Here is a 21307-nt window from a genome sequence, read left to right as displayed (position 1 = left end):
GGTGACTCCCATCTTTCCTGCCTCCTGATAGTCATCCAGAGCAACACCAGCCATCTGTCCTGCCTTACGGGCACCATCCCAAGTGACTCCACCCCTCTTTCCTGCCTCCTGGTCACCCTCCTGAGTGACTCCACTAATCTTTCCTATCTTCCAGTCATGGTTTCCAGCCCCTGCCTCTTGGATCCCATCCCTTCCGCTTCATAAACACTCAGAATTAAGTATGTAAACGTACAAATGCCATTAAGCAAACCTGAAGCTAAGACATTCATTAGGACATACAATCAATATGGCGGGAGTATTGGGATGATAATGAAACTGCCGGTACATGATATACAAAGACATGTTTGTGCTGGGAGGATGGTGGGCTGAAAACGAAGGGAAGAAAATGTCACCACTCATCTGAGAATAGGTCATACAGGTCTCAACCATACATTATATAAAACAGGCAAGCACCCAACCGGAAAATGCACACACTGTAGTCAACCAGAAACAGTCGAACATATACTACTTCACTGTAGGAAACACAAAATCAAGAGAAATCACCTTCTTCAGTCACTAAAGAAGGCAAAACACCATGACTTTTCATTGTCAGGTCTCTTGGGGAAAACAGCAAGCAAAATATACGGTGGCATTATTAAGTTTTTAAACGAAACTTATTTAGCTAAAAGAATCTAGAGGATTTTTTTCCTGCATAATCCCTTGTTCCACACTCCAGTCCAGTTGGCGGCGGTGGTGCGCCTCTAAGCTGGTTTGCCAACCTCCAATACACAATAAAGAAGAAGAAGAAGTTTCCCATCGGAAGTAAATATCCGTCGGACCATCATAACCAACGAGGATCGGCTGAGTTCTGTAAATCCTCAATAAGAAATATAATTGGCTATATCTGATTTCTGAGCTCATGTATTGAAAACAGACCTATGATCTCAACAGCGGAAACGCTGAATTCGTCGCAGCATTGTTTTATTTTCTGAGAAGATGTTTGCCAAAACGTTTCGTGTCAAATCCAACACCGTAATCAAAGGATCAGACAGGTGAGTCAGTCCTGCTGCTGCCTGCTGACAGCTCAACCCACACTTCTGTTTGTCGCCATTTATTCATAGCTGCAGTTTGATTTCTGTCCACATAAACTAAACCTTAAACGCATCACTGGGCTGTACAAAAATAACATCACCTGCCTCATGTTTGTCCATAGTAGTATAACAGATCCAGACCCCAGCATATCAGTTGTAGCTTAGTTATTTTTAATTGCAAACACGCGTCCGGTTGACTTAATGAATATTTATCAAAAAATACAGCTCAATACCAGCTGGTTATTTATTTATTTATTCAGTAATGCACATACAAGTGCCCAGCCCACATGGACAAGACACCAAATTACAGCTGCACTGGTCAAACATTTGTCGAACATAGACGAGAACAAAACTTCTCACATTACTTTGTAAATAACTTTGTCTTCTGTACCAACCTCTACAATTAAAATCAGCCACACAAAATGTTCCCTTCTTGAAACACAGCACAAGTTGTTGTTTTTTTTTTACAATCATTCATCCAGAAAAATGAATCAGAAATTAAGGGCATTTTACTAATAGTGTAGCCCTTAAATGATTATATAATGAGCAATAAAATGTAGAATGGACTCCAGTCTCACTTAAATCACACAGCAAACAGTCTTTTCTCTTCAGGGAGACCAGTAAAACCTGCCTGTTTTTATAGCTGATGGTAATGTTTCTGAACATAACTGTGCACACGGAGGTCTTTGACTTTTAGATAAATTCTGCTTCTCGTAAGGCTCCACGCTGTGGTTGTTTTTCATCAGGCAATATGTTCTTAATTTAGGTTTGTACCAAACATCAACAGACCATCTTTCTTTGTACATCAGGATTGAATCTTAAACCGTAATCTGTTTAGCAAAAATTAAAAAAAGAATCAATCATACAAACTGGTGATATGTTTAAGCCAGGGCATTGTTTGTTTGTTATTGTTGTATTAACTTGGAATTTTTACTAATACGGTTGTCTGATACACTTTTGTTTTCTAACACTACAAAGCAAATATTCAGTCAGATTTATCCCAGCGTAATCTCTAAAATACTTGGTCTGCCATTTGAAAATGACAGTTTCAGTCTGGCTCTCTCATTATGCAATCTAATGTGATGAATAGAAACAAGTCAGCTCTTCTGGTTATTAGTTACTGCTGACATGTCACCCTGAGTGGGCGAGATGAATGGCAAATTTCTGTCCACTGAGACAAAATAATTACTAAACAGTAGTTGTTGATTGAATGCACAGATATGTTTCTGGGGATATTTATTTGGCAAGTGGATCTTACTGGAAAAAAGAAATACACAGTACAGTATCTACAGTCAATAATTTGTGCGTGTTAAGCCAAACGAGAAGTGTGCAGAAGGTGTGGCTTAATTATTTATTAATTGTTATTTATGTGTATGTAATATATGTGTATGTAAAAATCAACAGAAGGCATTACTGCAGGGTACAGATGTATGCAAGTGAAAAGTATTAGTTCATTATATTCAGTCATTCAAAACGTCTGTCTGTAGCAGTAGTTATTACTAAATGAAAATGTATGATACTATCCAATAAATGAGACTTTTGTTTTTGTTATTACTTTTAGGAGAAAGCTCAAAGCTGACATATCTGCAGCCTTTCCTGCACTGTCTGCTGATGAGTTGTCCGACCTGGTCCCCAACAAAGAGGAATTAAATGTTGTGAAGATTTATGCACACAAGGGAGATGCTGTAACACTTTACGTTCTTCACAAAAATCCACTGTTCTTTGAACTGGAGAAACGACTTTATCCTACAGGTATTAAACAGCTATTAAACTGCATTTGGATGGTTGAAAGTATTGAAAGCTCTCCTTTAAGTGACTTATTCATCTGTTCATTGTCATATTTTTCAGTGTATATGCTTTGGCGCTACCCTTCTGCCCTGCCGACATTCAGAACATGGCCTCCTGTGGTTCAGAAGTTGGTTGGAGGGGCAGGTATGCTTCTTTTTCTAAGATCAAGATGCACTTAGATTGATTGACTGAAGATTAAACAACTGTGCTTCTCCAAAGATCTCATGCTCCCAGGTGTGGTGGTGCCTTCAAGTGGTCTTCCAGATGTGAGACAGGGGGACTGCTGTGCTGTTACATTAGTGAATAATAGGTAAGTCATGATAAAATATTTGGAAAGACCTCTCATATGTCCTTCTCATGTGTAAGTGTGACAGTGTTCTCCTGGTTGATTGCAGAGCTCCTGTTGCAGTTGGCACTGCTGCAGTGTCCAGTGCAGAAATGCATAGTTTGGGCATGAAAGGGAGAGGAGTGTGTGTTCTCCACACATACATGGATAATCTCTGGTGAGTGGCTTCCATCGTCCTACATTTAAAAAAAATATATTTTTGCTATAGCTAAGCTAAGCTATAATATGTAACTATTCAGCATTAAAATGTCTAAAAATGACTAGACCTATGTTATTTTTTTTATTTTGTTGAGTTGTGAACTTACATTATGTACTTACATTATCCCCAATTTTCAAACCAGAGAAATCTGTAATTTTAATCAAGGTAACGGTCCGTTTCATGTGGTCGCCTGTCAATGGTGTCATACCCCCTCTGCCAAAGAGTATATGTGCGCAAGATGCATACATCTGCGTCGTTTGTCTGCTACAATGGCATCTATCGACGTTGTGGTTGTTTGCCAGAAACTGTTATGAATTCAGTTTTAAGCCACATTTTTATAATAAACTTTTTAGATCTTGGTCATTTTTAAATATATTTTTTAACCGGATGAAGGATTTTAGTCATGGGATGTCTGGATCTGAAGTTATCAGAGAAACAAGCTGCACAAACGTTAGCAGCAGTTTGGCTAGCAGCTCCTACCTGATGTCCTGTGCTCACTGAACAGCGTCAGAGAAACACTGATTTTTTTAAATTTTTTTTATGTGAAACTGCTTTATTCAGTGTTTTTACCTGTTTTAATCACTGAGTCTGTTTGTTTTGGAGAGGATGAGACCTCTGCAGATAATTTGGCTCCTGGTACAAACATCCTGAACGATGAAAACTGGAGTAATCCTAACCCAAAGAAGCTGGTTGTTTAACAATGAAGACAACAACTCCCATGATACCACGCTACTTCACAATGTCATCAAACTCTGTCTTTTGTTATTGTTTTGATTGAGAGACCCCTAGCAGCTGAAATTACATATTGTGCATTTAAAGGAATAGTTTGACATTTTGGGAATATCAAAAAATATGTGCAAAAAAGCAAATAAGGTTTGGTTGTTTTTTTTTCATATCTGTCCATTCAATATGTGCTAAACCAAGCTCTGTGTGAAGGTGACAAAATCTGCCTACCAGCACCTCAATGGCTCAATAATTAATGTTAATAATTAATATTAATATTATATTTAAACTATTTCTTGACCAGGCACACCAGGTTTCAGCTGGTTGCCTGGCAACCTCATGGTTATGACAAGACTTCAGTCAATGCACCTGGCCAAGAAATAGGCGAGCTATAAAGCATTTAGTAGTGAGCCAAGAGGTGTTAGGAGGCATTTGTTACCTTCAGACAGAGCCAGGCTAACCGTTTCCCCTTGTTTCCAGTCTTTATGCTAAGCTAAGCTAACCAGCTGCTCACTGTAGCTGTATATTTACCGGACAGAGAGTGAGATTGATCTTCTCATCTGACTCTCATCAAGAAAGTGTACTTCTCAAAATGTCAAACTATTCTTTTAATATTGAGTTCACTCTATTTATCAAAATAATCCACCATTTTTATTATTTATTTGCTTTTATTAAGCTCAATAATCCTCTAAATAGAAATTACAATATACATTGCCTCAAATGTAGAACTGGTACCAAAATGATTTGAGTAAACATTTCACATGTGTTTTTATATACTTTTCTAGGGCTTTTGGAGATAAATCATGTCCTCCTACTTTATCTTATGCCGAGAGTGAAGGACAAGGGGTGAATGGAGAGGAGTATGAGGTCGATGAGGAGGTTGAGGAGTGTGTGGAGGAGGAGCAGAGTCCCGGAGAAACGGTCATTGATCAAGTCTGTTCTGGTACTGAGGAGCTGAGCCTGACTGAGCAGGAGGAAGAGAAGGGTGAAAAGGGCAATGAACAAGAAGATGAAGATGATGACCTGAGAACACCACAAGGTACCAGATTTAGTCACATCTCATATTTGTCTAATTGTAAACGGGTTGTTGGGAAGTGCAAGTATTAAAATGTCAATAAAAAGAGTTTGAAGTTGTGGATCTGGCATTGAGGTACTTATCACCACAGTTGTGCTGAATCTGCTTTTAATAAGACTCGGCTACAGCCTCATAAGTACTGTTATCCCAGATTCAAATCAAACTGAGACATTCACAACTAAGATGTTGCAGAGCAGGCTTTTGAGCTCGCTGAGTTACTTTTGTGACCATGTGGTTGTGTTTTTTGTTGATCCAACTGGAGATTTTCTGATGTGGCAAACTGGGAGCATGTTCAGAGAAAAAAGGATGTGACCCAAGTTATACCCTGATTTCACAGAGATAATGGACGCCCTGCTGTTGCAGTGTTTTTTCCACGCTCTCAAGAGCAAGGTGAAGAAGTCAGAGCTCCCTCTGCTGACCAGCACATTTCTCCGCAACCACATGTTCTCCTGCTGGTAATGTACCATTCATCTTTTAAGAAGCACTGAGGAGGGATGAAATTTAGCACTGAAAACATCTTTTATATTTTCTTTTCCAGCCCAAGTGGAAAACAACTTGATATCAAAAAATCCAGCTATAAAAAGGTATATCAAAATCCAGAATGTGACATTTAACACACATAAACATAATTATTAAGAGTCAGTTTGGAATCAGTAAGTATTTATTCAAAGATTTTTTTTTTTTCTAACAGTTGTCCAAGTTTCTACAGGCCATGCAGCAGCAGCATAACCTTGTGCGAGTGAAAGAACTGACCAAGGGTGTAGAGAGCATCGTGGAGGTAGACTGGAATAATCGAGAGTGAGTCAAGCTTTGCCTCAACATAAAGAAACTTGGTTGGATTCAAACTCACAGCCCACCTACATTCAGACTGACCAGCCTTTTACTTTTCATTGCATCAACACTTTATAGACTGCGTTCCTTCGCTGCTCCCAAGGAGACTGATATTGAAGCGGCTCCAGTGCAGGATGCAGGAGAAGGGGAAACTCCGTACCATCCTCCTGAGATCACAACTCTGTACTCTGTGTCAGCTCGGCTGGAGCCTCTTTTTGTGGATTCAAACAAGAGGTGAGTGTGTTTCTTAACCCTGATTCTTGATGCACCCACATGTTTGCATGGTTCAGACACCACGGGGATATAGGAAGAGTTGAAGCTTGTGTTTCCGAAAGCCTTTACAAGTTTCATATTCACTTGAATGACACAGGAGGGCTGCGCTGCTGCTGACCTCGACCTCTGAACTCCCTGTGAAGGGGGTAAGATAATATTACCGTGACACAAGTCATACATTTTTTAATCCTTGGCTGTTTCCAAAATAACTCTCTTGATCATTCATTTCCTACTCCCTATAAAGCGGACAACAGTTTACTCCACAGGGTGCAGTTACTTGAGATTCCTCATGAATCATCGTCATTTTGTTTCATCATGAACAGCTATAGTGTCACACCACTGACATTTTTAAAATATGATGCAAAGCAGACACTTTGACCTGTCAGGAAGTAGGAAAAGCACAGGTGTTACTAATAACATTAACACTGGCTCCTTTCTTTTCAAGTCTGTCAGTAAGCTGTGACAGTTAAGCAGCGTTCATAATACCAGGATCATGAAACTGAAGCTGCCCAGTGGAATACAGCAGTCATTAATTCTACGATTTACTTTTCCCTCTTGAACATGTCAAAATATAATGTATGAATCTCACCCTCAGAATATGAGGTCATCAGAGGCCATTTTTTCAGTTATGGTTCATTTTCCAGTCAGTATATCTATTGCTTTGTTGTACACGCTTGTCAACACAAGAAGACTGTTTTTCTATTAACTGCTGAAGAGGGAAAGTTTCTCCTTGCTCATTGAAAATCTGAGTTTAAGACATATACGTAAAAGTATGACTTTGTGACATCACAACTAGTTTGGAAGCTGGTATGCAGCTGCAAAGTGAAAGGTGGAAACTTGAAGTCTCCAGACAATGAGAATGGACTTTACAGTGAAGTAAGAGACATCTTGTGTCCAGCAGTTAAACTTTTGAAATGAAAAATATTTGCATCTTCATAGATTCTGGATTTTTCAATGAAGGGGAAGGAGGAGATGCTATTTCAAGAATTTTTTACAAGCTTATTGAGCTTGATTTTGTGGAAAAACCACATCAGACGCACATTATTATTATTCCAAGCAGAGTATTTTTGTATGTCTTAAACCATGTTTGGAGGAGATCTTTAAATAGCTGTGTTCAAATGGAAATAGGCTGGTTTTGCCAGCTTTGTTTCTTTATTTTTTTTTAATTGGCGTTAAATTCAGCAGAATGACAAAGACATTAAAGATCTCCCAAATATGCCTTTCTTAAAGCTGAACATATCTTAATAGATTTCTCACATTTTCATGTTCATTCTTGCACCTATAGGAAAGGGACAATACTGCAGCCTACTGAAGTGAGAGGTATTGTCACAGAGTACGTGAAGAAGAATGAATTGGTGGATAAAATTAATAAGAAGTAAGTAGATGCTTAACTTTTTGAAACCACAAACCACAGGCATTAGATTTATTATTACCTTCACCAACAGTGTTTGGTAGAGGTTATGATACATGGAGATATAAGAATTTATTCTCATCTCACAATAAAAAGACGAAGACCCTCCATTATAGGTGTAAAATGTAAAAAAATATTGAGCTCAGTTGGGGTTTAAGTGTAACCACCATGCCAGTCCTTTCATAAGCGGTGGTAAAAGGGCAACCTTAATGGCCACTGAACAAATACAGATCTGACCCTTGGCCATTTGATGCTGTTATAATTGGCTAAAATGAATAAATGTGACTCTGAAACTGAAGAGGCATCTCATGTTTCTTCTTAGGTCATGAAAATTTGTGCATCTTCCGATGTGTAACAAATTGATAATGAGGGATGGAAGAAATTAAATAAAATGCAGCATGGCACTGACATAGCTTAACAAGGCAGCGTGTGTCCTGTTTAGTGCCATCCATCTATTTCACTTTTTTTTTTTTTTTTTTTTCCCTCCACCAGTTATGTGACCATAAACCCAACTCTATGTGACTGCTTGCTGGAAAAATCAGAGTACCAGGAGATAGAGTCTCTCAAGTGGGATGACCTCTTTAGCAGGTAAAAAAATGTATTTTATTTTATGTTATAGGAGACCTTGTGCAATATTAAACATAACTGTTGCCATTTGATGCGTCATGCTCTACCCATCCTTACTATTCTGACAGGCTATAAATATATATTATATAATAATAATAACTAATAATAAATAAATGTTCTTTTCTCATTACAAGTAAAATAGGGGCTGTGTTTAATAATAAAATACATAACAGAGAGCTTTTAAAAAATGTTCATCTTAAAGTGCATAATTTTAGAAAAATGAAATAAAAAGTGTAGCTTGAGTTTCCCTTTTTCCTCTTTTTGTTAACTCCATTTCATATCTTGCCAGTCTCAACCAAGTGAGAGAAGTCAGCTGTAGTTTGTCCTGCCAGGATTTTAAATCTGAGATGTGTTAGGATTCTGGTGGATTGATCATATTGGGCTCTTAGATGTTTTATTTTCTGTGCTCTCAGTTTGGATTTGAGTGTTATGTTTGCTCAGAAGATTTATGCTTTGTCTTGTAGTGGCGCTTCAACAAATACTGCACAAATACCTTTCAATTAAACAACTGTTCTGTTTTGACTTTCAACCTGCGTGTTCTCTGTGACTAACAGCGAGTCCAGGTATATGTGTCATTTGTTCGGCAGCTTATAAAAACTTAGTTCTGGGTTCTTTACACTGTTAGTTGTGCATCCCACCACACAGCAGCTTTTAGACATTTTTCTGTTGTTTGCTAGCAGACAGAAGTGACAAAGAGGCACCTTCACTCAATACAAAGTCAATTGAGAGCAATAAATTGTTTTCTCCTACCAGGTGGGTGAGACTTATTAGTCTGTGAGTTTCCTGGGCTGGTAAACCAGTGCCGTAAAGGCTAGAAAAGCTGCACCGGTTAAAATGGAAACGCTCCATCAAAATTCAAGAATTCTCAATAATTTATCAGATATAAGTCTGGGTCCAGATAGGACGGTGTCTGGGTCTGAACCCAGACCGCAGTTCACCTAATACTGATAATACTGTATAGACCAAACAACAAATCAACCAATCCCGAAAAATAATCAACAGATTAATCAATAATGAAAATAATCCTTAGTTAGCCCCAAAGAAAAGCATAAAATCCTCACTTCAGAGATGGAGACTTGAGACTTGACTCAGACTTGGGCCGAAAGACTTAAAAACAGCTCTGCCTCACATTTGAGAAGTTGAAAGTTGGCATTTTTGCCTTTAAAATGATTAATTATTAATGATCATTTCATTATAAAATTAGTTGTTGATTGACTAATCGTTGCAGCTCTAGATTGACTGAACATCATCATCCTGTAATGTGTACCATCATTAGTCAGCATGTAAAAACACTGTGTTTACTCTAATGTGGGCAGGTGGAGGCAGTCAGCATCATCATTGTAGGACGCAGGATAAAATAATCACCATAATCCCAATGCCATCTGTAATCCAAATCTGATCTGTAAACAACAATATCTCTGCAGCTCTGAGGTCTGACGCTTGAGCATCTGGTTTTTATCTGTTGCTATGAAAAATAACTTAAATCATCAAAGAAACAAGGACCATGATCCATAATGTTTTTAGTTCCTTTTGCCTCAATCCATGTGCTGCTTTAATGGGAAAGCGTTGGTGAGATTTGATGGTACTAATAACTGGGCAAAATAGTTCAACACTAACCTTTATTGCATTGTGTTTTTTCCACCCCTTCTTCAAAGATGGCTTAAAATGTATCTGGAGCTGTTGTCATAGCAACATGTCCTTAAGCCCAACCCTGCAGAAGGTTCATGACCAAGATGTCTTAGGGTCAACACCCATATATCAACTAATTTTCAGATGCAAATTATTATCTTTCTTATAGATATGATAAAACATGTTTATTATAATTATAATCAGATTTTGTGTAGCTCCATGGGAGGTACTGCTGAAGCTGATATGCACCTCCTCAAAAAATACAAATACACATTATGGTCAATGGACTCTGATTGGTGAGTTTGGCCAATAGAGATTGTTGATAGTGAGGACAACATGGCAAGGTGAAGAAAGGCTCAGTATTCTTTTCTGTAACACCATACAAATTAATATTTTGTGATGTATCAAAGCATTCTTCAGTGCATTCCTCATTACTGAGAGTAAATAAGGATTTCATGGCTTGGGATCATCTCTTTTTAAGTATTTGTATTTTTAATTTAGGTAGAAAAGCTAATTCCAGTGCAACCCTCTACACTGTCACCCTCTGAGAAAGCAAATGAAAAAAAAGTATAAATACAGCTTTAGTTTACATCACAGTGTTAGATACACAGATGGATAGATAGCAGGCAGACACAGTTCAACAGTATCTGCACCAGTCTCTGTCTCTCTATCATCTGACTTTTGTCTTAAACATTTCCTCATTTCACAGGACGTTGGGAAAAATGCAGGAGTGCTATCAAGTTGTGTTTCCTGGACAAGCACCGTTAATAAAGAAGGGCCACATTGAGCCCATAGACATCACTGTGGCTTCTCGAGGCTCCAATAAGAAGGTGATAACTTCTGGTACAATCCATAACATTATTTTGCTGCAGCTGTTGATCATTGTGGTTTTCTTCAAAATTCTTTATAACAATACTGACATTTTAGAGTTTAACAAGAGTCTACAGCCATGCTAGTGGCTCTGTGAGGCTGTACTCGGGAATAGCTGAGCTTTTAGTTAAACACTAACTTAAGCATGCTAACATGCCCACAATGGCAATGCTTAAATGCTGATGTTTAAAAGGAATGTTTTCCATAACCATCTTCGTTAGCATGTTAGCAAAGTGAAGGGATCACCAAAGTGGTTACAATTCACCCTTAAAAGACACGAATGTCTGTCTGGCAATTCATCCAGTAGTTGTTGAGACATTTCAGTCTTAACCACAAATGACAACCTGCTGGTGGTGCTACCTGAAAAGTCATTTGGCTTCATCCTTTAGGGACCATTAATGTCTACACAAATTTCATAGCAAGCAATCCAGTAACTGTCGAGATTATTTTTTAAATCTTGACCAAAGTGGTGGACTGAACAACAGGCTGGCCGTTTTGAGGGACATTTTATGTCTCTGCACCAGCAATAGCCATGGCCCGGAGGCGTTACGTTTTTGGGTTGTCCCTCCATCCGTCCTATTCTCATGAACGTGATAGCTCAGGAACGCTTTGAAGAAATTTCTTCAGTTTTGGCACAAATGTACACTTGGACTCAAGGATGATCTAATCAGATGTTGGTGGTCAAAGGTCAAGGTCATTGACCTCACAAAACATGTTTTGGCCATAACTCAAGAATTCATGCTAATTATGCTAATTATGACAAAATTTCACACAGATGTCTAATAGGATTAAAATGATGAAGTGATGACTTTTTATATCCAAAAGGTATAAGGTTAACTTCACTGTGATGTCATAATGTTCTGCAAAAAGACTTTTCTGGCCATTATTCAATGCTATAACTCAGGAACAGAAGGGGAGATAATGACCATATTTCACATTTGGTCAGATACTGAATTGTTGACACTAATCTTGGTTGCCCACCTTGAAACTGTGGTGATTTTATTAAATTCCTTCAAAGTCTTCAGTACAAATATTATATGAGTGTAGACAGACATGAATGTAAACTGCAACTTGACTGGTTGGCGGAGACATACAACCGCGAGTGGTATTCCTAGTTTAGCTCCTACTTCAGGGGAGATACTCTCCCAGCATAAGAAGAAACTTGAGTGACGTAAGTGTACTGTGATTAGTCGAACACATGTATCACCGGCAACCACCAAAACCAATGTAAAACAACCGCATAGTTTGAATTCAAGCGTCTCCTTTCCAACTCCATTATTATCATGAAACCCTTGACACACAACAAACACAAAGCTCCGATCACAGCATCCTCCTTCTTGTTGTTGTTGTGGCTCGTGCAGAAGTGATGTTCCTTTTCCAACCGCCGGCCGGCTTACGTCACCAGCGTTCCTATTGGCAGTGCGAATGCAAATAGAAAAAAAAACCTTTGAAGGTATGTAGTTCTCGGGAGGGCTCCCCAGTGGGTAGTTCCTCTCAGGGAGCCCCCAGAACTGTTTGGTCCGAAAGCACCGTATGTAATGGAGACTGTTTCTCAATCACCTCAAACATACCTTCTACCGCAGTTTCTTGTTACTTACTGACATACAAATATTTGTGTGTGTGTGTGTCTTCGGTAACATGTAACATCAGTTGATATATCTGCCTGGCTACCTTGACTGTAATTGTTTCCATGTGCTTCCGTTAGGTGACTCTAATAAAGAACCTGGAAGTGTACGGTTTGGATCCTTCAGTCGTGGCCACTGCTTTGCAGCACAGAGTCCAGGCCAGCTCTGTCTTACAGCCTATTCCTGGGGCCAAGGACAAAGTCCTGGTCCAGATCCAAGGCAACCAGATTCAACAAGTCGGCCATTTGTTGCAAGGTTTGGAACTTAATAACACTAATATCTTACAGGTTAAAATTATTTTCTCAATCGATTTATTTGTACAAATAAATTAATTTTGTCAAATCTTTTATTTCAATTTCAGATCATTATCAAATCCCTCGCAAGTACATCCAAGGATTAGAAAAAGCTCCAAAAAGTGGCAAGAAGAAGTAGCATTTCAACCTATTATACCAACCATTTACTGTCTTCAGAGCTGCTTTACTGGATGTAAACACAAAAACAACAACTGTTGGCCACTCATGTAATAAAGTTGATTCATTGTCACCCTCTGAAGATTGATGAAAGAGGCTGTTTGTGTTGTTCTGCCTTTTGCTCCCAGAGATGTTTCAGAGTAAATTTACTGATGGGGTTAGTTGAACCAGGCCAGCATTGTTTCACTGCATGGTAATTCGTTTCTGATGGTGAAAGATAACTTTTGGAGACAACTCTTCTCTCAGATTCAGATGTTCAAAACTGTCATATTAAACATTCAATGCAAACTGATCAAACAGTAATGTCAGCATGGCAGTCTTACACTCAGTTTAATGCTATGCCCAACATTTCGGCCCTGAAAGCATTTCAGAAGAGGAGGAAGTTTCATTACATTAGTGTTTCTCAAATTATTTGACTTAATTTCTCCAGTTAGGTTGATGTTCTCAAAACAAGACTGCACACAGTGTTCAACTTTTAACATTTTATTAAATGTTATGGTTTGTGGATTAAATTGTTTCTATATACAGTGAATACCTTCTGCTTCCCAAAAACTCAAAACACTGTACAATGTTCCCTTTTTAAAATATTCATACAAAAGGCCTCAGCCTGATGAAAAGCCAATTTGGGCTTGAAAATTTGTACTCTTTCTAAATGCAATAAAGACATACATAAAAAAAGGGAGGGAAATTTACAGTCTCGTGTGTCCTTTGGAAGCAGAAGTTATGAACAATTTATTTTGGACTCAGCAAAAAAGATGTGTGTGTTCATACTGATTGCTTATATTCAATGAGTAAGCATGTTCCTCATGATTTTAAAAACAACGTAGATTTAAATACTGCCATTGGTTTTTCAAAGTTGTTTTTTTTTTGGCATTTTATGCTTTCATTAAACAGCCGACAGAGTACATATGAGGTGAGAGAGAGACTGTGAGTGACATGCAACAAAGGTTCCCAGCTGGACGCAAACCAGGGACGTTGCGGTTCATGGCTCTGACTTAACCTCTAGACCAGCAGGGTGCCTCCATACAGCAATTCTTAGCCTGTATTCCCACATTTGCAACTGGAAGCTGCTCAGTAAAACTTTAGTGATCTGCTGGCCACTGTGCAGCTGCACTTAAACAGTCAAAGATCAGTGGCCTTGCACAAGATCTCCACAGCGCTGGTAATAAGGTCAGGGCAAGGCCCCCCCGCCCCCTACTGTTCCTAGACCAGCCACTTTCAGGTTCAGGTTTTTAAGTTTTGGGACACCTGATTGTCCAGATAAATAATTCTATTTCAACACATTAACCACCACATTTCAGGATATGTATTTGCAGCAACACCAAGAAACATGGATGCAAAAAAAAAGTAACAAAATCCCGTTTTAAACAAGTCAGTATTTTGTGCTGGGTTTCTTAGAATTCAAAAATGCAGTATTTGGTAAAGTCACCACACCAAAGGAAACTTTATATTTCTCCTGCGGTAAATTCTTTCAAGCTCCTGGCAAGATTTGCCATAATTTTTCATTTGATTTTAGTTGTTATTGTGCTTCTTTAGTGATGGACTCGACATAAACTGAGGCTGTGTGCAATTACACAGCCTCAGTTATGCTGAGGTCAGGCCTCTGTGGTGACCAATCTAGTGTTCCATCTGCAAATTTGCTTTCCAAGTCTTTATCATTTTTTTTAGTGTTTTTGTGGACGTTGTAGTGGTGAAAGATGGCATTTTTTTTGCCAATCTGTTGTTTTCTCTAAGAAAATCTAAATGTTTTCATAGTTTTGACCATATCCTCTATGCCGCTGTAGGAAATGCATCAGACCATGACAGAATGGCCACCTCACCTCCTCTTGAACACCAACACATTTTCTGACATTTTGTCGTCTTTGTAAAACTTCCTTCCAGCCCCTCTGTGGCTTTAGGTAAGTTGTGCTCTCAGTCTCTCGTTGGCTTTCCGTGAGGCTGTTTTCATACAAGACCATTTCATACAGAGTTTCCTCTCTTTGTTTTGACTCTGTTAAGGCAACACTTCACTGGATTACTTTCTGTACCTTCAGGAAGTGACCTATAAGTGATTTTCTTCCATGCAGATATGTTTTTATGTCTTCCACTGAGTTTCGTTCTCTGGAAATAGTCTCATTCATACACAGTTTATTTTATGTCTGTCAAACTAAGTTAACTTAGTCATTTCTAAACCTCTCCTTGAAATAGCAAATATGGGATGCCCCTAGAGTGTGTTTGTTACATGCTGCCAACAGCAAATTTAACTAATTATGTATAAATGTGTTGACTGTGGAATACATCAAATAGCTGGAGAGGGCATCAAGGAGAGGTTCTGGGAACCAACTCCTGTTGTTTGTTCTTATAGTAGCTCTCAACTTATCCATAACTTATTGGGAAATGCAATACTTTTTTGTTAGTACTTATTTAATTGTTCCACTAGTTTTGAGGGAACACAAACTCTTACTTTTTCGATGAAAAGCTAAGTTGGCTCAGTTGGCTTAGGACTTGTCCGCAGTGCCGCTGGGGAAAGTAGTGCAGTATTGTACCTTCTCTAGCTTTGGCAAGATCACTACATTTCGTACATTTCTCAGTGTTATTCAGTAACAACTTAGATGTATAGCTCACATTTGCCTTTATGCAATGGCTGATTATTATATATATATATTATATATATATTTTGGACAGCTTATGTTTTTCAGAACATGGACCATTGTTGGGGAGTATTATGTCAAGATGGATGGTTAAGATAGCATCTTCATATATATTAGAGTCCATTATAATCTTGTTATCCTGTTCAGTGCTGTATTCTGTAATTTGTGTTCTGTTCTGTACACACAACATCTATTGGACATCGGGCGTCTGTCCTGGGAGAGGGATCCTTCCTCTGTTGCTCCTCCTGAGGTTTCTTCCATTTTTTCCCCGTTAAAGGGTTTTTTTAGGGAGTTTTTCCTTACTCAGATTAAGGGTCTAATGACAGAGGATGTTGTATTGCTGTAGAGACTGTAAAGACACTTTAGGTAAATTTGTGATATTGGGCGACACAAATAGGAAGAGAAATAGCATACATTGGAGTTTTGTGAGAAAATAACTAAAATCCACCGTGACTTGTCAAATTATTGAGTTTGTAATGGCCAGTGTTTTTTGGGGAGTGTTTAATTTGGGAAAACACACATAAATGAATGAAAATAATAATTATTCTTCTCATATTATTTAAACACAGTTAGTCTAAAAAAGATCAACGATAGAGAAATATTTGCAAGATATACTGACAGAAACAACCTGAACAGCACTAGTAAGATGTGTTCAAAGATTATTGAAGTGAAACGGAGGGATCAGAGTTATTTTTGTGACCAACAAATTATGAAGATATCAGATATTTAGTAAAACATTTATTACCAATTCCACATATTTTTTAAGCTTATAGCCCTTTAATATTTTATCATTAATCAAAAATATTTATTTTTCCTATCTACTGTGGATCTTTTGATCTAGGTTATGAGCTGCTGTCTACAATTGCTCTTACAGTGATGAAGTCAAATCAAATATGAACAAATGCTTGAATATTAAAATATCATTGGTTCACACAGTTTAGTAATAAAAACTCCAAAAGTCTTTAAATGTATAATTCACTTTGATTGTAAATGTATTTTTATCTCCATATTTTAAAAAACTCTGGGTAGAAATATTCAGGCATGGCATACAGTATGTTCATCTTGTTTGTCTGACTCTGCAAACTGTCTTGCCAAGAGTGAAAAAGTCTGTCAAGTCAGTGCTTGTTCTTGTTTGTTTGCTCTGGCTCTGGAAACCAATACAGGAAATTAACTCTGAAATTTAAACTGTCTTGTCAAACAGTGCAGATGTGTGTCAGGATTGTTATTGTGGAGGCTAAAAGTCACCTCCCTCCTTTAACAGAAGGACAGAATGAGTAAAACAAGTAATACAGTAATAAAGAAAATTAAATTATGTTTTATGGAGTCGCAGTTCAATTAAAGGCCTTACTGTCTGCTGGAAGAAACAAAGTCATTACCCGGTTATGACTGCCATGAAATCATTTCCTCTGTTCCTCAACAGTGGGAAAGTGCACCTGCACAGACTTCCTTGAACACAATAGGCCTCATGCAAAAAGCACTCATACAATCAGTTCAGTTAAAATGCACATGCGGGTGGTTTAAAGGTGCAGTGCATAGAATTTAGTGGCATCTAGAGGAACAGATTAGGCAGAAGTGGAATATCATATTCATTAATATGTTTTAATCAGTGTATAAACCCATGAAAATAAGAATTGTTGTGTTTTCGTTACCTTAGAATAGGCCCTTTATATCTACATAGGGAGCGGATCCTCTTCCACAGATAGCGTCATGTAGCACTGCCATGTTTCTACAGTAGCCCAGAACAGACAAACCAAAAAATGGCTCTAGAGAGGACCTTTCATGTTTTGTTGCGAGTTTTGTGGCCACACTTGGAAGTGGAGGGTGAGGTTGGTTGCAATCTGCAACCTCACTGCTAGATGCCACTAAATCTTACACACTGGTCCTTTAAGAACATTTGTGGCATTCATCAATTGTTTCGGGTCTCCCACTGACACTCCTAAATTCAGTACATGTTTGTCGCCTGGTTTCTGAAAGCAGGGCTTGAAGCTGCGCAGTATTTTTGCTCGTTGGGAACTTTTTTTGAATGAAATTCCCCCACAAATGGAGAGGAACCATTGCCTGTATATAAATATGAACGACGCATCTCCACTTCCTACGTCTACTGAAGCCAAAATATCTCCTTTTCAGGGGCTGCCATCTCACTTGTGTGACATTATTTGGAGCCAGTGCACAGTAGAGTCGGGCTGACAGAGGTTCGAGAGCGGCTGTCACAGCTGTCAATCATGATGTCACACTCCCTTTTTATATCATCAAACAACTAATTAAAAACAAACTTAAAAGAAAAATGAGCACTTGCACATACATCAGCATGATAAGAACACTGCAGCCAGCCACCAGGGGGCGATTGAGATGTTTTAGCTTCATTTTTGGGGAGCTGTCATGATGTCCATATGTATATACAGTCAATGAATGGAACATGGAGCCAATTTTAGGGTCATGGATTATGCTAATAATCACATCGCACCTCCTCATGAACAGGTGGTATTCATCAGGCTGAAATGAGCGATTTATGAGTTCAGGAAATTAAGAGAGTTTGTTGAATCCCACATAGGATTTTCTTATTTTCCTCTTACTGCTTTGTGCAAGAACAAATATAAAAGAAAAATAAGAAAAAACATTCATTCATGAGGCCCAATGTGTTGGTCATTGTGTGTAGCAAAGACACTGGAGGTTTTTTTCTGTCTAGACTTTTGTTTTGCAGTAGAAGGACACCTGTCTGACACAGGCTAAGAACTCCTGGCGAAACTTGGACTGGGTGCAGACGTACAGGTACATGTTTGCAGCAGCGTTGGTCAGGCTCAACATGGTGCCAGTGTCAGCTGCTATATTTATCAGGAGATTATAATCATTACGATCCAAAGTGTACATGTGAGTCGTGCGGAGGATGATTTGAGTGATAACACGGGTGACAGACAGCAGGACAAAACTCATGGACACAGTCACCAGAAGCACCACAGATTTTCTCCTCCTGGAGCGCAGCAGGGGCATAACCTTGTGGACCCTGGAGGTTAAATCTGTGGTGATGTGAACACGGTTGCTGAGAGAGATCAGGCGCAGAGTCAGCCCGTTAAGTGTGAGAATGATGAGGAAGGGCAGTATGTAGGCTTGCAATGTTTGAAACCAAATGAGTGCATGAATGAAATGAGATGGGGCCTCTGGTTTGTAAATACATCTGGTCAGGTTGTTCTCGAAGACTGACACATTAGACCAGTAGTAAGGAATGGCAAAGAAATGACTTAAGAGGAAGACAGCTGTGATAGTCCATGCTGCACATCTTGAGGTGCAGATTTTGGTTTTCATTTTCCAAGTGTGGATGGCGACAAAACGTTCCACTGTGAACACAACCACCAGCCACGTTGAGGCATTGTAGGCACCGTAGTTAAAAATATCCCTTAGGTTACACCAGGGCTCGTAACTCCAAAACGGCTCTTGCTGGTGGTACTTAACAGAAAGCTCAAGAACCACAATGAAGATCAGTACAAGGTTGTCAGCCACAGAGATGGCCATCAGATAGAAGGTGCTGGACCTGGAGAGCATGCAGTTCCTCCTCCAGATGATCAATAAGGTGATGATGTTGGCTAAGAAAAGGACTTGTGTCAATGGAGGCATCACATTTCTCAAACCGTCATAAGAACTAAAAGTATCACTGCTTTACACACACATCACATTAACAGCATCATTCAAAATGCCATAAAACAGTATGAAATCAGCCAACAGCTGTAACTCGGATGTGGAGTTTAGATATACTTACAGGGGATGCCCACAGCTGCTAAGGCAGGGTAGAAAACTTCTTGTAGTGTCACCATCCAGTGTTTCTTTTGAGGGCTCATATTCTCTTGTACCACAGACTGTACCATGAACTGCAGCATCATGGAAGCCTCTTCGCTCAATGTGTACATATTGCTTAGGTACAAGTTGGTCACTCCCATCCCCTACGGTCACTCCTACCCCTCAACATACAAACCATGACAGTGTGTCAACAGCCTGGTGTTATGCTGAGTGTTGATTATTAAAGGGGATTTATGACAGTGTGATAACAGGAGAAGAAAAACCATGAATCCTCATTTGATGAAACTGGGTTTTATCTATGTCTATGAGGTAGTAGAAGTTTGATAAGAGAGATCTGTCTTAAGAACAAGGAATAGCAATGTCAGTCAGTCGATTGTTCATTGTGGTCCAGCTTGAAATATCTCTATCTATTTTTCATCAACAGGTAAAAACGTAAATTTCTCCAATACTTTGGTTTGTGACCAAATACCTCCAAAACTAATGACATCCCTGTTAGCCTGTACTTAGCTGTACTTGTGTTTAGTGCTAACTAAAGACAAAGATTAAGAACAACATAAACTCATAATTTAAACCTCCATTAACTGATTTTGTGGTCCCTTAGGGGCAGTGGAAACAAGTTCAACCGACATATCATCACCTTTAAGTTATTAACTAGATAGCAAACTGTTGCTTATTTACACATCCAGCAGTTAGAGAACAACATTATCATTCATTTGGAGTTGTGTTTCTTTTCACCTGGTGAATGTAAGTCCAATATTCACTCTCCTTTAGCTCTATTTTTGGTCTTGACCATCTCCTGAGGGAAATATCTGGCTCTTAAGCTGCTAAATACTTCATTATGTTTACCAGCTAGGCGTTAACTGTGTGCAGCTTTTCCCAGAAGAAGTTTTAATATTTGGGTTGGTTTTGATGAACTGAACACAAAAGTTCTGACATTTATTGTTATGTTGTAAAAAGATTTTATGTGGGTTTTTTTTCAGGAGTGAGGCTACATGAGACAGCTATTACTTCTTTGTGACTTTTCCCAGCGATGCATTGACACAATCAGAAGAAAACCTAAACTTGTTTCCTGCACATCTGCACACATTGCTGTCTGATATGAAGTTCATGTAGCAAACTTTGTTAGCTGCTTTTGGCAGCACTGACTAAGAAATTGGCCAGTTTAACTCAATCTGAGATGACCTGACTAAATGAGAGGCAGTGCACGCTTGCCAGTTCCTGAAATTTAAATCAAACAAGCCAGTTCTTAAAACTTAAATCTGGAAAGAGCTCCAGGAATATAAGGAGAACAAATAATGAAACTAGTGGTCATACACATTTACTGCAGGGCTTGATTTGAAATCAGTTTCCTAATAGGGTTCCCCCCAGCTAGAAATGCCCTAAAATACAAAAAACCCAGTTTGAGCCAGGACAATATAAAGGACTGAGTTCAAACATGGTGCATTCATATTAAAAAAGGCTGATGGAAGGTTTTCTTGGTTTGGAGGAAGCTCATTCATGACAGAGATGACTGGCTCACCTTCTGATTAAGTTGCCATATGAGTTCGTTGCCATGACAAGTCCTCTAAGGCTCTTTCCAGTTGGATTGCATTAGGGTTTCCATGGTCTGAAGTCTCATCACCTTCCTTCCTGTATGACTCTAATAGTCAGTTGACTCTGACCTGGCCACAGATATCATCCTCTCCATAAAGCACAAGCACTCCATTATTTTAGGCTTGTCTAGTGGAGTAATGATGACTGAGTCAGTTTGAACACAAATAAGAATCTCAATTGGATGAGCTGTAGCTTCACACACCTCCAGCTTTTTTCACTGATCCTTCCAGCTGAATTCTCATAACCTTCAACACCTCCATGGTCAACCCAAACACCTGAGTGGCATTATGTAAGTTATGTAAAAAGCATTCATTCATATGATCTTCAAAACGTTATAGCACTTTTTTGCTATAACATT

At 38.8% G+C, this 21307-nt stretch overlaps 2 protein-coding genes across 2 annotated transcripts; one reads left to right on the top strand and one right to left on the bottom strand.

Annotated features, from left to right (window-relative positions):
• The first annotated feature begins 791 nt into the window (after positions 1 to 791).
• eif2d (eukaryotic translation initiation factor 2D) lies at positions 792 to 13019 on the top strand. The gene is made up of 15 exons (XM_067592562.1): positions 792 to 1031; positions 2632 to 2822; positions 2919 to 3002; positions 3078 to 3168; positions 3254 to 3361; positions 4912 to 5165; positions 5539 to 5656; positions 5740 to 5785; positions 5893 to 5999; positions 6111 to 6266; positions 7591 to 7680; positions 8209 to 8304; positions 10682 to 10802; positions 12548 to 12722; positions 12829 to 13019. The coding sequence occupies exons 1-15, from the start codon at positions 976 to 978 to the stop codon at positions 12897 to 12899; spliced, it is 1764 nt and encodes a 587-aa protein (XP_067448663.1). The 5' UTR covers positions 792 to 975; the 3' UTR covers positions 12900 to 13019.
• A 5230-nt stretch (positions 13020 to 18249) lies between these two features.
• Positions 18250 to 19496, bottom strand: LOC137185271 (probable G-protein coupled receptor 139). The gene is made up of 2 exons (XM_067593617.1): positions 19319 to 19496; positions 18250 to 19145 (listed from the first exon to the last, which is right to left on the bottom strand). Exons 1-2 carry the CDS (start codon positions 19494 to 19496, stop codon positions 18250 to 18252), a joined length of 1074 nt encoding a protein of 357 aa, XP_067449718.1.
• Between the last annotated feature and the right edge of the window lie 1811 nt (positions 19497 to 21307).

Source organism: Thunnus thynnus, chromosome 6, assembly GCF_963924715.1.
Source record: "Thunnus thynnus chromosome 6, fThuThy2.1, whole genome shotgun sequence".
Classification (NCBI taxonomy): domain Eukaryota; kingdom Metazoa; phylum Chordata; class Actinopteri; order Scombriformes; family Scombridae; genus Thunnus; species Thunnus thynnus.
This window is presented reverse-complemented; position numbering and strand designations above follow the sequence as displayed.